General features: G+C 40.0%; 1 protein-coding gene across 1 annotated transcript in view; it reads right to left on the bottom strand.

Moving 5' to 3' along the window:
* Positions 1-560: 560 nt before the first annotated feature.
* Rnf217 (ring finger protein 217) overlaps positions 561-19,902 on the bottom strand; it is a 111,959-nt gene continuing 92,617 nt past the window's right edge. The window contains 3 exon segments of the mRNA XM_028868345.2: positions 561-1,417; positions 2,650-2,721; positions 8,388-8,589. Of these exon segments, the coding sequence (XP_028724178.1) occupies positions 1,344-1,417; positions 2,650-2,721; positions 8,388-8,589 (348 nt within the window). The 3' untranslated portion in view covers positions 561-1,343.

Below are 19,902 nucleotides of genomic sequence, written 5' to 3'. Positions count from 1 at the left end.
TTTCCACCTCCAAAAGCAGTTTATATTTTAGATGAAACTATATACATAAAAAAGCTGTTTTCAAGTTATCTCTCTATAAGGAAATACCAACAATTTATGCATCTGAGTAGTAAACATAGGCAAAATTCTTTAAAACTAGTATTTATTTTGGTTAAAAAAAAACCAAAAAACCCAGGGACAAATAAAAAAAAAACAGGGAAAAGAGAGAAGTAGAGCATTAAATAATTTTTAAAAACTTGGACCTAAAGCAGAATTATCTGGGATTATAAGGAGGTAACTCAATAATGAGCAGAATGGGAATTAAATGAAAAGTTTCAGCAGTTTTCTTCAAAGCAGAAAAAAAAAATTTTAATTAAATTATCCCAGGAGGGCTTAACTGACAGGATAAAGTATGGATGCCCAAATCCAAGAAATCCAAAAATATCAAGGGTTGGAAACTTTCTAAAATCACCCGTTCGGTTTTGCCAGTTTACAAAGTCTGGTACATCTCGGAGTGACGTCGCACAAATCACGTGTGTGTGTGACCATCGGAAGAGCAAGAAACAGACAGGGCTACCATGGAAACAACCTGTTGTTGACATTGGCTTTAATTCAGTACATTACCAAGTTAGGCCCCCGAAAGGAACCATCATGGCTGAATGGTTCTACGAAAATAGACATGGAAATGGACAAGCACATGGTTATGGAGCCTGGTTTAATACGCGTTTATATACACACATTCACATCCTTAGACATCCGCACCAGGAACTCATGGTTCTCGTTAATTTAGTTTCATTAATTCCCTTCTGGGTACTGAGATTTTTTTTTTTAAAGCAATTACAGTATCCAAAAGAACAAAAGAATGGTACCACTTGGGCTACAGATGACAACAGGTGCATTTGGTGAACTTTATCTTCTGCAAAGTGGCTTTGTTTGTGGGTGCAGACAGAACTTCAGCTATGCTCACCAAGTCTCACAGCCAGCCAGGAGCGAAGCACAGGGTTCAGACAGTCCAAGAAATACTCCTGTGAGGTGCCCTCAAAACACATCTGAGGATACCCTGTTCTCAAAATCTCTTCTTCCAAGAACCACAAAGGTCAGAGTTACTATATAAATGTCTATAATTAACGAAAGTGACCGTTTTTGTTTTTTTTTTTTTTTTAAAGCAGCAATTTGTTTAGGGAAAGGACAGGATACCATGTTGGGAGCGCACCGTAGCTGGAGGCACTGTGGCCTGCAGAGAACCACAGGAGACAAGATGGCAGAAGTTCCTCTAGGTGCTTCTCAGGATCCGACTCACAGACAGTGTACCATCCTGCACCTCCCCCGGGTACCGGCTGATGTCATGTGAAATCCTCTGTGGATTACCAGTGCATACCTGTCCGTGATCGCTTTCTCTGTTTTTTACAAAGGCAATATATAGGAAATACAAATAAACCTAGGGATTAAAAAAAATAAAGGCAATTAGGGAGGAAAGCACTGAGGGATGTGTGTGTGTGTGTGTGTGTGTGTGTGTGTGTGTGTGTGTGTTTGGAATTTCCCAATTTTACTTATATGCAAACTATTTACAATAGTCATTTTTAACAATTCCCAAACATAAAGCTACTACAGGATGTATTTCTATAAGACTTTATTCTTTCTATTTCTCTATAGTCCTTTGTCCCATGTCACTCTCAGTCACACCAGCTCTAATAAAAAACAAATGGTTCCTAGCAAACCTTATTGTCTCAATCCTTTAATTTGCACACTATGATATTCACGATTCATTGTCAGTCAGTATAACATCTTATTTAAGAACATCCGTGTGGTTCCCATTTTAACAATTTTGAGATTCTAATGAGACTTGAGTCTCTCTACTTGAGATAATGACATCTGTTTTGTAAAGTCCTGGCTGACTAAAACGACTTGCATGTGAGACACGTTATCATTCTATCTGTTCCACACATTCATTACCTAGAGAGAGAAGTTTACATGTGGAAAATCATTTAGTTCAGCAAAAGCATCCCATTTTCTATAGGGAATAATGATCAAAATAGCTTTCGTCCAGAACATTTAAAATCTCTAAAGCAATGCTTTGTAAAGTGTGGCCCTTGGGCTAACAACATCAACAGCATCCAGGAACTTCTTAGAAACATAAATCCACGGACCCAGCCACCACACTGTGGGAGAAACGGAGGTTGGGGTTTGAAGTGTGTGTTTCCATCAGCTCTCCAGGCTACTCTACGTCATGCTAAGTCCAGGAACTACTCCTTTAACATGTAAACATGTATGTTTATGCTTATGTATATATATATATATGTTTTTTGAGACAGGGTTTCTCTGTGCAGTTTTGCGCCTTTCCTGGAACTCACTTGGTAGCCCAGGCTGGCCTCGAACTCACAGAGATCCGCTTGCCTCTGCCTCCCGAGTGCTGGGACTAAAGGCATGTGCCACCACTGCCCGGCTATATGTTCATATATTAAAGAGTCTCATAAACACATCCGGTTGGAAACATGTTCCTCTGACCTCACATACCCCATGCTGCATGGCTGTTTAAAGCAGGGCACGGAGAAGAAACTACAATCACTCAATCACTCACTCACTCACTCACTCACAGCATTACATACACACTCATATCGTCTCTACCGTCATGGGAGAATTGTAATCTAAAACGTGTCGCCTGTTTCTTACCGATTACAACTGCTATGGCCCCTAGTGCCAATCCCAAAACCAGGATGAGAGGCGCAATGAAGAGCTTTCCAGCTGGAAAACAAAATCAAAACAATTTAAAGAGTCTCAAATCTGATTTACCAAGCAATTACAGTCATTCTTTAAAGAAGTGCCATTACAATTAAAGGCATATGGAGAGCTGATACACACATGTAATCCATCACTGAAACTTAAGTACACAGTGCCACAAAGCCCTGGGCATATGCCAAACATCTCCAACTCATTTATTCTTTACAACCATAAAGATGATACTTTTTTTTTTTCGAGACAGGGTTTCTCTCTGTAGCTTTGGAGCCTGTCCTGGACCTCGCTCTGTTAGACTAGGCTGGCCTCGAACTTACAGAGTTCCACCTGGCTCTGCCTCCCAAGTGCTGGGATTAAAGGTGTTCACCACCACCGCCTGGCTGATGATACTCCTTTTTACTGGCACACTTTATTCTTGGTACTTTCCCCTTAGATTTCTTCTACCTTCAATGTTCCAAACATTGAAAGCTTAAGAAAGGAGTAGCATGGTCGAGAATGTAACGGACAATCTATTCAGCTCAGAGCACTGGAGAGCTGGTAGGGGGACCACAGAGGGTGTCTGACCAGGCCCATGTCTAAGAAAAAATGCTTTATTTACTTGTTGGGTACAAGGGGAAATCATAGGAACATCTAATCGAGTGAGCTCCAAATGGGAGGCCTCGAGACAACTGCTAGAGGAAATGGCCACGGCGTAAAGTGGTGTGTTAGAAGTGATTCAAGTGAACCACTGTAACAAACTTTGAAAGGAAGCACTCATCCACGTGAAGGCTCAGTGCCGGGAGGGATGCCACCCTTGGCAGCGCCAGCCGATGACTCTTCTCAAAAAAGAACTGCTCTGTGATAACCATCACTACTGTCACACGTAACTGCAGCCTGGAAGCCAAGAGTGGAGTCCCTTTGACTTTGAAAGGCACTGACGTAGACAAGGACAGTTACTTATGCCATGTCAGTGCGCTGCGACCTCTGAACACGTGACTTAACGCTACAAACTGAATGCCACAAAGAGTGTCAGAGGAACAGGAAGTCTGCAGGAGAATCGCATGGCTACTTAAGAACCACACACCAACAAGTAAGTTATGCATCGTGACTGAGGATGATAATTGCATGAGAAAAGATAAACAGCCATTTGGTGGGAGTCTGGCAGAAAAAAAAATTAACTTTTTAATAAAATAGTTTTTGGAATTAGATGACTAGATATGGAAAACACAGTTTTAAATATCAAGTTTAAGAATGTAATTTATGGCTGGGCAGTGGTGGTGCACACTTTTAATCCCAGCACTCGGGAGGCAGAGCCAGGCAGATCTCTGTGAGTTCGAGACCAGCCTGATCTACAGAGTGAGATCCAGGAAAGGCACCAAAGCTACACAGAGAAACCCTGTCTCGAAAAAACAAAAAAACGAAGAATGTAATTTACTATATAGTAAATTTATATCTTTTGTCAGTGAAACATAATAACCAATCTTGGTTCTTTCTTTTGCTTTATACTAATGAAAAAACTCAGTTAAGCAGTACTAAATCTCATTGAGCAACTGCTTGTCCACCTGGAGAGCTGTGCTGAAGAGTCTCGAATACAGCATCCAGTTTATATTAAGAGTCTCTTCTTCCCCAAACCGCTACACACAGCTCAGTCTCTTTAGTCGTATCTCCTCTTAAAGTAACCACCAAGACATTTTCATCTTAGCAACAGAAACGACTGTCAAGTAACAGCACTGACCTTTCCCTCCCAAATATTACTGAATTCAAGGAGCACATGCCGTGCCTACCCTTTAAGAGGAATAAACTTGACAGTGTAGGACACAGTTAAATCTACTTCTCAGATTGCCTTGAGTGGAGTAAGCATGCTTTCTCTTATTCCAGAGTCAATAACAATTGTCTTAAAACATTATTTTCAATAGTCAAATACAATTTTTCACATCCACAATTGTATTTTGTTTAAATATTTTTAAATTTAAAATGTTATTTAACTTTATGTTATTACAATAAACCATTAATTGTCAATGTAGATTTCCTGTTTTATTTATTCTTTTGAGATAGGGTCTTTAGGTAGCATATGTTGTACTTGAACTTTCAACCCCCATGTCTTAACCTCATGAGTGCAGGCTTCACTGCTGTGGGATATTATTCTGTACGCTGTGAATATGTGCTGCTCTGATTGGTTGGTAAATAAAATGCTGATTGGCCAGTAGCCAGGCAAGAAGTATAGGTGAGATAAGCAGACAAGGAGAATTCTGGGAAGAGGAGGAGCAGAGTCAGGAGTCACCAGCCAGACACAGAGGAAGCAAGATGACAAGGCAGAACTGAGAAAAGGTACCAAGCCACATGGCTAAACATAGCTAAGAATTATGGGTTAATTTAAGTGCAAGAGCTAGTCGGTAATAAGCCTGAGCTAATGGCCAAGCAGCTGTAATTAATATAAGCTTCTGAGTGATTATTTTATAAGCAGCTGAGGGACCGCACAGCTGGGTGGGACACAGAAAAACTTCCAACTACACTTCACTGTGCTCACCTTTAGTCACTGTTTTAAAATGTCCACATTAATATCATATTAATTTTCTTCCCTTCCTCCTTCACTTTTTACTCTCTCTCTCTGGTTTTTCCAGGCAGGGTTTCGCTGTATAGCTCTGGCTGTCCTAGGCCTCACTCTGTAGACCAGGCTGGCCTCAAACTCACAGAGATCCACTGCCTCTCCCTTTTGAGTCCTGAGATTAAAGGCGTGCACTACCACTGCCCAGTGGGTCTTCCCTCTCTTTTAAAACAAGGTCGGGTTGGTCTTGAACTTATGATCCTCCTGATTCAGCTTCCAGAGAATGCTAAGACTTCTCCATGTGCATTATCATGCCATGATAGTCTTACATTTCTTTTGAAAATAATTGTTTAAAATTTTCAATGCATTCTGTAGACTATAAAAGTTCAACACTGAATATTAATGATAACTGTATACTAATAAATAATTCAAAGTGATTCATTTATAATTTAAAATTTTCTGACAGTAAATATTTTTAATGTGAACTCTTTAATCCTGCTTTCAGCATCTTTCTGTCTGGTCACAAAAAAATTGAGACGGTCTTGCTACATAGCTCAAGCTGGTCTCTGTAGTACACTCTGGCCTTGAATTTGTGGTCATCCTGCCTCCACCTCCACTGGGCTGGGATTATAGGTGTGCATCACCATGTCTGTTACTGTTTCTTTCTTTTTAAAGAAACAGGATCTTTGGAACCGGAGTTATACACAGTTCTAGCTCAAGCCAGGTCTGTGGGTGCTGTGAACTGAACCCAGAGCCCCTGAAAGAGCTTTTAACTGCTGAGCCATCTATATAGGCCCCTGTTTCTTTGCCTTAAATCAAGTATTTTTCAAAAGAATTTTTGCAGGATACTCCATTGTTCTTACTCATGCTAATTGTTTGCTATGAAGAGATAAGTTAAAGAATTGTTTTTTAAAATTATAAAATTTAAAAATTCAAATTTTGGAGTCCCACGGTGTGGCTCAGGCGGTAAAGGTGCTTACTGCCACGCCTAACCTGAATTTGATCCCGGCAACCTTCCTGGTAGAAAGAGATAATTGATTTCCACAAGTTGGGTTCTGATGTCCACATGCAGGTCTTGGCATAGACACATGAATAGCAGTGAACACATATTCAAAGTAAATACATACAGGTAATTAAAATTTTTGAGAAACACTTCAAAGTAGCACTCCTTGAATAATCTGCTTGTTTCCCAGATGCTGCTCACCACCCTGAGTAGCCCGGGGGCTCTGGCTGCATGCAGTCATGGAGAATGAAGACCAAGATTTCCACCCTCAGCTGCGATGGGCATGTAGGTACTTGCTCTGTTTCTGGCCAAGGGCACTTAAAGGCACTAACACAGACAGGATGATGGACGTGAGAGCTGAGCTATAATCCACATCCTCTCTCATATGGCAGGAGTAAGTAACTTTGTGGGCTACAGAGTAGTCCATTTTCCTGTTTTAGTTGGATAAGAGGGGTGGGGACCCCTCCAGTGGGGTGTGGTGTCTAGGCTGCATCAAGTTGACAACTGAACTAACCATCATAACCAGTTAGAGGTAGTTGTGCTTGGTGGCTGGAAAAATGTGTGGAAGGGAAACTGATTTTAAGCCAGCTGCTCCTTATGATGTCAGGTTTATCTTGGCTTAACGGAGTGTACATGTGTGTGCTGTATCTGAATACGCACATGCATCTGAATACAAGATAGGACACACACACACACACACACACACACACACACACACACACACCCCAAAGCAACAGAATTCAAAGGTGGTGCTGAGATAGAAAAAGAAAAGAGCCACAAAAGAGATTAGCTTTGTGTCTGACGTCGTTCTCTACACATACAGATTTACAGACGTAACACAACACACAACTTCACAGTTTTCTCTCATGGCATGATTCTTACAAATTACTGGCTACGTTTCTTAGCTATCTTCAAAGTCCATAGAAGCAGCAAGTAAATACTGGTTTTATAACTGTAATTTTCACCTAACAACAAATAAAGGAATTGAAAATTACTAAAATCAATTGGCTATTGGACAGTGTTGACTTTGGAAAAGTGTGTTTAATTAGAATTTAGATGAGTTTTTTTTTTGTTTGTTTGTTTTTGTTTTTATGGTGATCATGTACGGTTTTAGAAAGTGGTGATGCTGGTGTCCACATATTAAAATATTCTTTAAAATAAAGAGCCTGTAGCTCAGAACTACTGAAACGACCACTTTTCTCAAATCAGCCGTCATGACCCCAGAGAGAGAAGTGAGTCACAGCAGTGAAATGGCTGAGGAGAGTCACAAAGGCATTTGCATGAACTAGGCAGAGTGGGTGGGAAAGATGGAAAATGTTTAGACGTTTAAATGGAGTGGGATCCACAGGAGAAAACCTGTCAGAGATAGAAACGCGGAAGCACCATGCAGTAGGAAGAGGAAGAAGAAATCTCACAGGGGACACATTACTCAGGGGTAGGGAGCCAATAAGAAGTCAAATGAGGCCAGAAGAATGGTATAAACCAAGGAACGAAGGCAGGGCATGGGGCTGGAGTGATGTGATATGAGCAGAGATTTATGTTTCTGTTTGTGCTGTGTATGTGTGTGAGCACAGGGCTCTGTGTTTGGTGAAGAGGGGGTTAAAGACTATTCACAAAGCACTTACAGCTGGGTAACTAGACTTGGGATTGTATGTAATTAGGAGTTTTCACACTCATTCCATTATCTGATTAGTTGTTGATTACTAACAAAATGACCAAGATACATAACAATATCAGTTCTATAGATATTCTACAACTCTGTTATAGGGCTCTGGGATGTATGTTTTTTTCAATCATTGTTCCCTATTTCATGCTGTACTGTGTGAACTTTATGAATCAATAGAGCATACATGTGTTTAAGATTCCTGTTAATGTCCATACAGAAATAAATATGACATTCTCCTTATCACCAATTGGCTTATACTCGGTGTTTCAGAAATATTGGTCACAAAAGAATGTCATATTAACAAACTTAACTTTCCAATTCTAATCACCAAAGGAGTGACTCTCTTCCTAGTTTTTGGCAAAGGCCCTACTAGAATCCTTGGCACATAGCAAGCACCCAGAATTCTCAAGGCTGAGACACTCCTACCCACACTCCTCAGGTCCTACGGAACCCCAAGAGCAAGCATGTGTGATACTACTCACCACAGACTGACCCTCGAACCAATCTTCTTAAATGAGGTCTCTCTGGGAGGTAGCGATATTTGCATCCAAATATACTGAGGTTTGATGTGTGGTCTCCAAAAAACCGGAGCTGGCGGTATCTCTCTCCACATCGATAACAAAAATTAGTGTTACACTGTGAGCAAGTCATATGGTCACATCCTTCCGTCCTCTGGATATGGATCTGGATAAAGGGATAAATAGAAGGAAATGCAATTAATGTCTTAAAAAAAAAAAGCAAAATGTCAAATACTACAGAACTACCTTTACCAAATTAAAAGTCTTATGTGGCATTCTTGAAGTGAAGTTTTCAATTTGTTTTTAATCATATTTTTATTTAAAATGTTTCCGGTACTAATTTTTACCATTTTAAGCTTGGAATGTTGCTTTGGGACTTGTGTGCTGGTGAATATTTTAATGTACTTAGGAACTTTATAATTAACACAGGAGTCAAACCTGCCAGAGATTGCTGTTTGATCTTATTAAGTAAGTCATGGCCACAGCCTACAACTTTACTTGCCACTCTATTTTCCTTAGGTACACAGAGTTAGCATGTGATCAAGGGTATATAAGAACTTATGCTCCAGGGTGGCTACTGAATTATGATTTGAGCAATAAACCAAAGCTGTTGATTATTGCTCCTGGTCACCTTACCCTTCGACAGTTATACAGTTTTCTTTTTGTATAAGATGGTCCGCTGGCAGCGGACACAGGCTCTGTGCAGCCTATCAATTATCTGAGGGTCTCTCTTTAAGAACAGATGTAAACTGTAAATAGAACTGGAATAAAAGGCCTAAGAGAGGGCTGTGCTAGTTGCTCAGCCCCTGGTCCAGTGAACTCTCCTCTTGTGCCTATTTGTCAATACTTAGGGGATCACAGTCATGCATCCTGCGGATGGGGCTAAGAAATAACTCCGACCAGGGCTAAGCATACAGAACATAGCCCCGGATTCAATGCATAGGGCCTCATAAACTGAGTATGGTGGACCATGACGGTAAAAGCCAACATTTAGAGGAAAGGGAAGGCAGGAGAATCAGAAGTTCAAGGCCATTCTCCATCACATGGAGAGAATTCAAGGATAACCTGGACTACATGAGACCTTGTCTCAAAAACAAAACAAATTAAAAATAATAATAATAATAATAATAAATAACATGGGGTCAAAGCACTCTTGAACCACTTCTGATCTTTCAAGCTGCCAAGGCACTAGGAGAAAGCATGTTTGACATGAACTGCTAAACACCTAACATCTACGGCCAACTTTTGGACTCTATGCTGCATTGAAATGGTGATAACAGTTGATTTTTTTCCCAGAGAACACAGCAATGCCATGGGTGACCTATAAAAGGAAAGAACTAAATTTCTTTAGAATCTGCTGTGCTCTATGTACTGGACAAAGACTGCTACTTCTAAGTCTTCTGACTGTCCTGTGAGACCACCATTCTCATTCATAACCTGAGCTCTGAAAAGTATTTTGACTACAGAAAGTTGGGAAAGTGGAGCCTAGCTGGGAGAGGTAGGTCATCAGGGGAGGGCCTTTGAAGGTTCCAGTCCAGGCCTTGGTTCTGGTCCCACTCTCTACTTCCTGGTATACCATAGTGTGATAGCCTTGGCCTCATGTTCCTGCTACCATGGGTGAAGCCACTCTGCCATGCCTCCCAACTAGGAAAGACTGAACTCCCCCACAAGCAGGAACCAAAACAAATTCTCCAAGTTTCTGTCGGCTATTTTCATCCCAGTGATGCAAAAGTAATGAATGCAATTATATAAAACACATTTTATTATTTTATAACTCTAGAAATAAACCGACACATTGCAGATTCATGTCAGCAGGAGGCATTCATAACTAACATTTGCTAAGCAACTTGGAATTCTGAACGCCTAACATCCAAGGTACACTAAATCCAACATGCTAAGTAAAGTCTTGGAGAAAATATATTTATATGTTACAGTTTAATAATAATGCTATTTTTATTTTAAAAACATAAAGCTTTAAAACACAGGCTACTATTATATTTATATAAGATGTCTTCATTTTTTGGCTATAGTTTCAAGCATTCATCATTTAGCTCTCCCACAAACAAACTAAGCACTCAAGTGGTTACAGTTTAGCATCCAAACCCAGTGGATTAAACTGATAACTCCTAAGGCCATGATCTGTTACTGCTCAGTTTCTTCTCTCCATCTATAACAGATGAGGGGAGAGGTTTCAGAAATTCAGTATTTATATACCAATGTCACCTCTCTGACACTTAAAAGTCATGACACAAAAGCTTGACACTAGTCACCCTATGAGTTTAATATTAAGGATCCATTGTAGTAGTTGGAAATGAGAAAACAAGCCCTTTCTGTGCCCATGATATAAAGAACTAGCTATAGTAGAATCAAGTTTTTAATTTTGGTATAGGTCTCATTCAAAAGACAGAACAAAAATAAAAAAAGCTATTAAACATTCAACCATTTAAAAATTATATCGGCACATGTCTGTGCACAAATATTTATCTTTCATTAAGAAATAAAGACTTACTTATTAATCAGGGAAAAACTTAAAGTACTATTTTCTCTGATTGTTAACAATGGTTATCTTGCTCTAGAAGGAATACTAAATTCTTATTTAAAAAGAATCTTAGGGCTAGAGAGATGGCTCAGTGGTTAAAAATCATAGCTACTCTTCCTGAGGACCCAAGTTCGATTCCCAGCACCTACATGGCAGCTCACAACCATCAGTAAATCCAGTCTCAGGGGATTTGTTGCCCTAATCTGACTTCCACAGGTACCAAGCATGCACATGGTCCACAAACACCCACACACATAAAATAAGTAAATAAATGAGAAAAGGGTAATTTGCATATTTATTTCCCTCGAATGGTGCTTGGGATCTGGAAAAATTATTTAGAAGGGAAAGCAACAATTATAAAAAAATTAAAGAAAACCTCATGAATCACAGTTCTCAACTCACGTTCCTAAACGTTTAGTCCAAGTGACAGGGATTTACCCTCCTCAATTCAAACCTGCAGATAAACGTCTTCAAATACAAATAGAAACACTATAAGCCTTGTTTCTTATCAAATTATAAAGGAAATAATATGTGAGGAAAAAGGGAAAACCTGTTCCCAAATGCTGGCTTCTCTGTCCCTTTCCTGAGCCTATAACTTGAGAAAACACTGAGTTCTAGGGATGTAAAATTCAAAAACGACAATGGTGTACATCTTAAAAAGTGGACTGAGAAGTCCCAAGGGGAGAAACCTTCAAAGCAATCTGTCCAGCTCAGAATAGGAAGTCAGTTGATCTTGACATCATAAAAACCTAACAATGAAAAAAAAAAAAAAAAAAAAAAAAAAAAAAAAAAAAAAGCCGGGCGGTGGTGGCGCATGCCTTTAATCCCAGCACTCGGGAGGCAGAGCCAGGCGGATCTGTGAGTTCGAGGCCAGCCTGGGCTACTAAGTGAGTCCCAGCAAAGGCGCAAAGCTACACAGAGAAACCCTGTCTCGAAAAACCAAAAACAAACAAACAAACAAACAAAAAAAACTAACAATGGAGCACACGTACGATTCTGTAGCTCCTGCGAAGCTACCTATAAATGAAATAATGCATCAAGTGGCCTTATTGCTCCTCTCAGTAAAGGAAGAAGACAAATGACTTCCGGAAGAACAGAAGCCATATAAGCTCCGAGATGTAACCCTAACAGCTACATGGCGTTATTAGCAAAGAAAATGTAATCCTTCTTTCATGATGATATGATTTTTGGTTTTATAAACCCTCAATTAATTTTAACAGTTTAAAAAGTCATCCTTAGATACAATCAAAAGTATTAAGTACAATAGTCTTAAGTAGAATAGTACATAAAAATTGTTGAGTTTTCCAATACAGAAATACAGTTACAGCTTATGGAAAATTAGAATAAGGAAGAAGAAGGGACTGAGGGGCTCATCTGTTCTCTGACCTCTGCTGCTGTGACAAACATCATGTCCAAGAACAACTTAGGGAGGAAAGGGTTTCTTTGGCTTACATGGTCTGGTAATGATCCATTTCTGAAGCAAATCAGGGCAAGAACTCAGGACAGGAATTTTGGATGCAGGAACTGAAGCAGAGCCCATGGGGAAATGCTGCTTATTGGCTTCTGTTTAGCTAGCTTTCCTTCCCTTGAGAAGTTCGTATTATGTATGCTGACTATATTCCCTCCCCAACTCATTCCATAACCATTTGCTTCTCCCCTAACTGCCCAAATTTGGGTCTTCATTTTTTTTTTTTAAACTCACTGAGTCCAATCTGTGCTGCCTACAAACAGATGTGACGAACGGCTGTCCACTGGACAATAGTTAACCTACAGGGGCCACATCTTTAAAAAAAAAAAAAAAACAGAACCAAAAATGACTCCCTCTTCTATCAGTTCCCAATTGCCAAGAGTTCCTCAATAAGGTGGTAGGGCTTCCCGCCCACTTCCCATCTCCAGGATGGGACTCTGGCTTGCGTTTGTCTAGGTATTGTGCACACTGTCACAGGTTCCTATATGCAGGTGCCCTGTTGAATCTGGAAAACACTACTTCGTTGTAACCATCCATTATCTCTATCTCTTACAATCTTTTCACCCTCCTCTTCTGAGATGATTCCAGAGCCTTGAGAGGAGGGGGGTATGATATTGATGTAGATGTCCCATTTAGGGCTAAGCATTCCAGTCTCTTATTCCTTGACCTGTTGTGGGTCTTGGTGTTAATCACTATTGACTGCAAAAAGAAGTTTCTCTGATGAAGGCTCAGAGATACAGTAATCTATGGGTACAGGTGTCTTTATGAATTGCCAAATCATGTCCATTTAGCGGGACTTGTTGGCCAGCGAGGTCCCAGAGTCCCCCAAACATTACAAGATATTGCCAAATCTCTTTGTTACCCTCCAGAACTTGATGGTAAGACCCTACTGCTAAACACCCTACAAACTTGAATCATGAAACACGTAGAAATCCAACTGGGACTAGGAAGCTTTATTCCTACTGGAAGGTGCCACGGATGCTCCTAGAGGAGAAAAGTCATTATCAGTCGTACCCAGCTGTGAACCTTCTGAGTACCATAAAGATGGGCTTGGCAAGATATGACCATCGTTAAAGTAGTGGCATGGATGTCGGGAGAGTAAACAAGGACCTTCTGGTGAATTTAAACCATGCTTCACACGATGAAATTCATACCTGGCACCATTACTCGGGCCACGAACCTATAGCTAAGCAGGTCACAGACCCCAGATGAGAACTTAGTATTATCCTTCAGCCAGTTTTCTAACTTGGGACCATCTGCTAAAGGGGTAGGACCACCAACAGTGAGTTGAACTTTCCCATGTCAATCAGTAATCAAGACTCCAAAAACATGCTCACAGGCCAATATGGTCAAAACAATTCCCCAGTTGAGATGGCCTCAAATAACCCTGTACTGTGGCAAATTGACAAATGTAGTTAACTAGATCTCCTCAGGCACTATCCAACAAGTCACCAAAGGAGCAATTACACTAACTAGTTGTATACCCCAGCACTTGGGAGCCTGAGGCATAAAGATGGTCTGGGTCACATAGTAAGATCCTATTTTAAAAAGCAATATAAAATAAAAGACTGAATAAATAAATAAACAGTATCTGTAGCTGCCATCAGGAAGTCAACAGACAATGATAGAGGGTAAGAGCTTATTGTTGACAGTTATCAGACCGTAAAGACCAAGGGCGTGAAAAGCAGTTGCTTTTACTGTCAAACATATTCTTTTAAAAAACATTTTTATTTTACTCCCATTAGTGGTTTTGCCTGCGTGTATGTGTGAGGGTGTCAGGTCTTAGAGTTCCAGACAGTTGTGAGCCGCCATGTGGGTGCTGGGAATTGAACCCAGTCCACCGGAAGAGCAGCCAGTGTTCTTAACCACTGAGCCATCTCTCCAGCCCAAACATGTCCTAAACAATAAATAAAATGTTGATTTTACGATGACTTGGTATCTCCTATTGTGATGTTAGCTCAGTAAAGCCAGCACAGGCAATTCTAATCATCTCCAATGTATTTGGTTTCAGTAAGCTACAGAAAGTGTTATGCATGTTTCTGTATTACAGTTAGTTTATGATGAAAGGAAGTCCTTGAAGTGGGTGTAAAACAGTGTCCGATTTCCAAATCCCCATGTAGAGCTTTGCTACAAATTAGTCCCTCACTTCCTTTTCCCTCCTTTACCATAGCTTCCCCGAGCCTAAGTCCCCTTGTCCTCAGAAACCTTGGAGTTCAGCATCTTCTCCTTCACACTCATTCTCAGCCCCTCCCCTCTGCTCTGGACACCTCGGGCATCCATTAATTTCCCGTGGCTGTCTCGATTACTCCCACCTTGCCCTTTTTGTCACTTAAAAACATCACTCTGAACTCTATGTTCCTCTGATTCACATCTCAGTTCTTCCTCAGCGGAACACAACCCACGTTCCAGAAACATCCAGCTGTCTTTTAATATATCCCTTTGTCCAACAGACAATAACTTGGTTGCTGATAAAGATCTTACATGGATCCTGCTCGTAAGAAGTGTATTATTTAAAGTGTAACAGATGTTAGTCAACTGTACAAAATAGATCTCCCAAACGATAAAAAATGTCTATGTAGACGATGAAGTATGGGTGGGAAGAACACCTCATGGAGGAGCTGGATCTGGTGGGGAGGGTGACAAGAGGTTTATCTGAGGAAGTGACATTTGGTCTAAGAAATGATTGGCCATCAGCAGTTGACTAGATAAGTAGAGTTGCAGGGAGGCACATTATTCATGACACTGGGTCTCTGGGTGCTCGGCACAGCCCTGCTTAGTCTATCACTGGAACTGCTAATTATCTGCATCCCTCTGCTTAAGCCCTGGCTAATAAAGTCTACGCTGGTCCAGGTCAGGTACATATTTTAATTTATCTATTTATCCATGTATTTATTTGTGTTTGTATTGTATCTGTGGGACTGGGGGTGCGGAGGGGACAAGACATTTCTGTGATCGAGCCCAGAGAGCAGAAGAGATGTGTCCTCTTCCACTATTCTCTACCCGTTCCCTTGAGGCAGGGTCTCCATGCGAACCCGAGGCTTTCATTTGCTTGGCTAAGCTGGAAGTCAGCTAGCTTCGGCAATCTGTAACTCGAGAGCTGGAGTTACAGGAGTGTGTGGTGTTGTTACATGGTTGTGGAGATGTGAACTCTGGTCCTCAGGGTTGCAAGCAAGTGCTGAGCCACCTCTACAGCCCTCTGCACATCTTTTCATTATTTCTATTAAGGGTCTTGCACGCATCCTCACACAAGCATGTTCTCCACAAATGCTTGCAAAAAGACAAATGGGTGCTATCCACGATCACTCAATTGCCAAACCCAAGGAACTTGTTTTAAAATGGTTTTCATCTTGTATTACCTGGTGTCATTTAATCAGCTGGTGACTATCTCTTCCCTGACCTTTGGTGTACTCTTCTTTCAATGACCTCTGGTTTCCATTCTGCTCTGATCTCTCCTAGGTTCCTACTTCTTCACCGAGCCCTAATTCCATCCATACTTCCAACTCTTCGTACATGTTCTTTGGGTGACCTCTTCCACATACAGGTCATTGGTTTCATTGTTCCCTCCACTATATCTCGTTTCTTTATCTCATCTATGGGCCTGGCCTTTGCCTTTAGATCCACACAATTATTCGCTAGTCATACACATAAGCCTTTTAGTCATTTTCAAGCCAAATAAACAAAACTCAAGTTATAATCATTCTAGAGTGCTTTATTCTACCAATAACAAGATAAAACTCTATCTTGTCTCCAATACACAACTCAGTTTATGGCATCCTCATCCTGTTAGGCACACAGCTAAGTGTCCACTGGGCAGCCTGGTTAACCTCCTCTAAACTTCCTATGTGGAACTAATCATCAAAGTCACAGAGATCTAGTTCCAGGTAACATCTGATCCTTGTCTTCTCAGCCTTTTGACAACTAGCCTAAGCTTATATGATCATCTCTTTCTAGCTATTTACACCTACTTTCAAAGTGTCCACAGCAATCTAAAATATAAATCTGATACCACTCAACTCCTGCTCAAATCCATGTAATGGCTCCTAGATGAGACAATAAGATGAAGGAGTATGCGAAGTCCGGGGTCTGGTTGACGTCTCCAGCACCATCGCGCCACTACTTTTGTGAAGCTGACACTAAAGTCACCACCAAGCATTTGTGGCTCCCATATGCCACATTTTCTACCTCTGCACTTTGGTCACACCCTCTCTTGGAAACCCTTCACCATGCAATAAAAGTTCTCAACAAATTGGCTTGCACTCCCCAGGAGGTGTCTTCTCACCACGAACCCCACTACACCATTCTGTAAAATCCCACTAGTGTACAAGATTGTCACCCCTCCCTCTCTTCCTCCTCATTCATTCTTTCTTTTAACCTAGCCTTCCCTCTCTTCTCTCTCTTCTTTTTTGGTGCTGGAGACCGAGCTTGGGGCCCACACGTGCTGAGTCCCTGTTCTATCCCCGAGCTGCATGTTCCCTTTTATTTTAAATTCTGAGTTGAAGTTGCTACAGAACCAGAAAGCACGTCTTCAAACGGAACTGCCCGAGAGCATTAGGTCCTTCAGGGAAAATGGCCGCATCAGTATTCATGTAAAGATGGGGTCTCATGTAAAGATGGGGCCTCCCGCATTTTCCTCACACCCCTCTGCCTACATGGATTATGAGGCTCCACCCCTTCCAGAAGCACCATTGGGTGACTCTCAATAGGCCCTGTCATCCCTTTTTAGAAAGTTCAGAACTCTTGTTTTGTTTGGCTGGAGATGTCTGGCTACCACAAATGAGGTTGATGTTGTCTTGGAGTCTCCTGGAAGAACTAGACTTTGGGCCTGTAATTTTCAAATGCATTAGATATTCACACAGATGAAATCTATTTATAATATCGGAACTTAGGCCCTAACTATTACATGTATAAACACAAAGATATTTACATAGTTTTCATATAGCATATTTTTTAAACTTATACTACTGTTGTGCAACTGGGGATATTAATTGTAACTGAACTTAGAACCTAACTCCATTTTATATTTAAGCCCAAAATATGTTTGCATGGTTTTAAAATGCATTGGCTTTTCTCATGCTATAACTGCATATACACAAATGCTTTCATATATGTGTGCGTGTATGCATATATATATGCATATATATAATATATATATACATGTTTAGACATATTCATACACTTTTTGGCCTTCATTTAAAAATGTTAAATACAAAGGACAGATATTGATAATGTTTTAATTTCAAAATTTTATTAAGTATCAATATATGTATATACCTGTTTCCTATTTCTTTTATTGTAATACATATATCTTATAAGTGTATGTTGTTGCATTATAAGTGTCACTTGTTTCTACTTTATAATCAGAGCAACTTAACAATTAAAAAAGAATGCAATATATTTGCATTATATATTTAATCTTCAAAGAGTAAGCAAGGGTTTTTTTTTTTTTGTCATAAAAATACAGTTCTGAGTGGGTATGATGGCACATGTCCATAATCTCAGCACTTGGCAGCTGATGTGGGACGACTGTAAACTATCTACCTCAGAGGCTGCTGGGCAGCAGTAGATGTTGGCACTGTTATCATCATTAATGGGTTAACAGTATAAAAATACAAGAAAAGACTGCCTACCAGAATTTAGCATCACCTATTAATATTTTGGCTTATTTGTGCAAACGTGTGTGTGCTACTGGGGAATTAACTCAGAGCACGTGGAAGCAAAGGTCAACACTGCCACTGATCACAGCCCCGACATGTCCTTTAAAAGCAGAAAAGTAACTGTCCATTTAAAGGAATGTGTTAGCTTAGAATAAATTATTTAACTACCACTGTTTCTTATTATTTCACAAATCATGTTATTAGCCTTAGAATATATGTAATTCTCAATTACTTAGTTCTACACCATGTCTTATACAATGGCTCAAACAGAAGCATACATTTGTATGCTTATATATTTATATTTAATGCTTATATGCATAAGAGGAGAATCAAAGTGCTCAGCTGTAGATCATCAGGTTGGTTCACTGTGGCTAATTTCCATCACATGGCAGAGAAGTTTGAGTAAATAGTTTTTAATTTGACATTAAGGGGAAAAGTAACTTGGAAGAAGAGGTTTAATGAGTTCCCTTTTAACCCCTGTCTCCAGCATCCACCACCAAAATTGATACCCTAATAATTCTGGAAAACATTAATTCAACTTTGCTTTAGTAAGCTCTGAATTTTGAGCAAAATTGCCCTTTACTCAAAGAAGGGAAAAAACAAAACAAAACAAAACAAACAAAAAAACAAAACAAAAAAAAAAACAAAGCAAACTAAATAAAACAAAAAGATATCTGAGTCCCTAAAAGTTATGCAGGTTGTATGAGATGTTTGTCTGTGAGCTATGCGATGCCACAAAGCTGTGACATCCTGTCTCCTAGTTGAATTTTATTTTTAATTATGAGCAAATTCAAATATTTTAACATTACTGATGATAATTTAATGGCTATATGTGGTCTCATCACCCACATTTAATGACGCAAAAACAGCGCAACCTTCATGGTAGAAGTGCTGAAGAGAACGGATTCTTTGCAGAGTGCTTTCTTGTCTTCGACACAACTCCTTCCTATTTGCCTTGCACTTGCCTCAAAGTGTCACGCAAAACAGCCCGAGGGTACGGACTGCTGTATTTTCAAAGTTCATGTGTTGAAAACACATGTTTGGAGGGCACAAGTCTTGCCTTAGAAAAAAAATGAGGCTAGTCCCTGTCTCCTGAGTGCTGGGACTACAGGCAGGCACGGTCATGCAAGGATAAGAAAACCAAATGTAAGATTTTTTTTTTGTTTTCTGTCTGTTCGTTTTAGGTCAAGATTTTAAAAAAGTACTCGAGGTTGAGAATCAAATGCCTTGTTTGAAAACCCGAACACTCACGAGCAGCTATTGACTAGACTGAGGTTTAAGGCTAAAATATGTGTGGCTGTGAAACTTCTTACAACAGTGGTGTTTATTTAGCTTTATATTGTTGACACATTTATTAATTAGAAAGATGCACTTTGAATTTTATTTAATTTAGTGAATCTTAACTCACTATAGAATCTCATATATAGTGTCAAGATGAACTCTTGGGCACAAAACTGAACAGTTTTTTGTCACTAATAAAATTTAATTTCTTTACTTGTGTTAAATTTAATTTACAGGTCAAATCATTGTGAACTATGTTTTGTTCTGTTGTGATTCAGTTGAAGGGAAATCTGTCAAAATAAGCTTACGTTTTTCTTTAGAATCAGAACTTACACAAACAGGAAATTCATTTTTACAAGAATGCTGTGTCATAATTTACTGAGTAAACCTCTGTATTCAAAAACAAGAATGGGAGTGGGGGCTGGCCCACATCTTCACCTAACACTCAGAAGCAGGGAGACAGAGGCAGGCAGATGTCTGTGAGTTTGAGGTTAGCCTGGTCTACAAGCAAGATCCAGCCAGGAGCCATATGGTGAG

The sequence above is a fragment of the Peromyscus leucopus genome, chromosome 8a, assembly GCF_004664715.2.
Source record: "Peromyscus leucopus breed LL Stock chromosome 8a, UCI_PerLeu_2.1, whole genome shotgun sequence".
Lineage (NCBI taxonomy): Eukaryota > Metazoa > Chordata > Mammalia > Rodentia > Cricetidae > Peromyscus > Peromyscus leucopus.
This window is presented reverse-complemented; position numbering and strand designations above follow the sequence as displayed.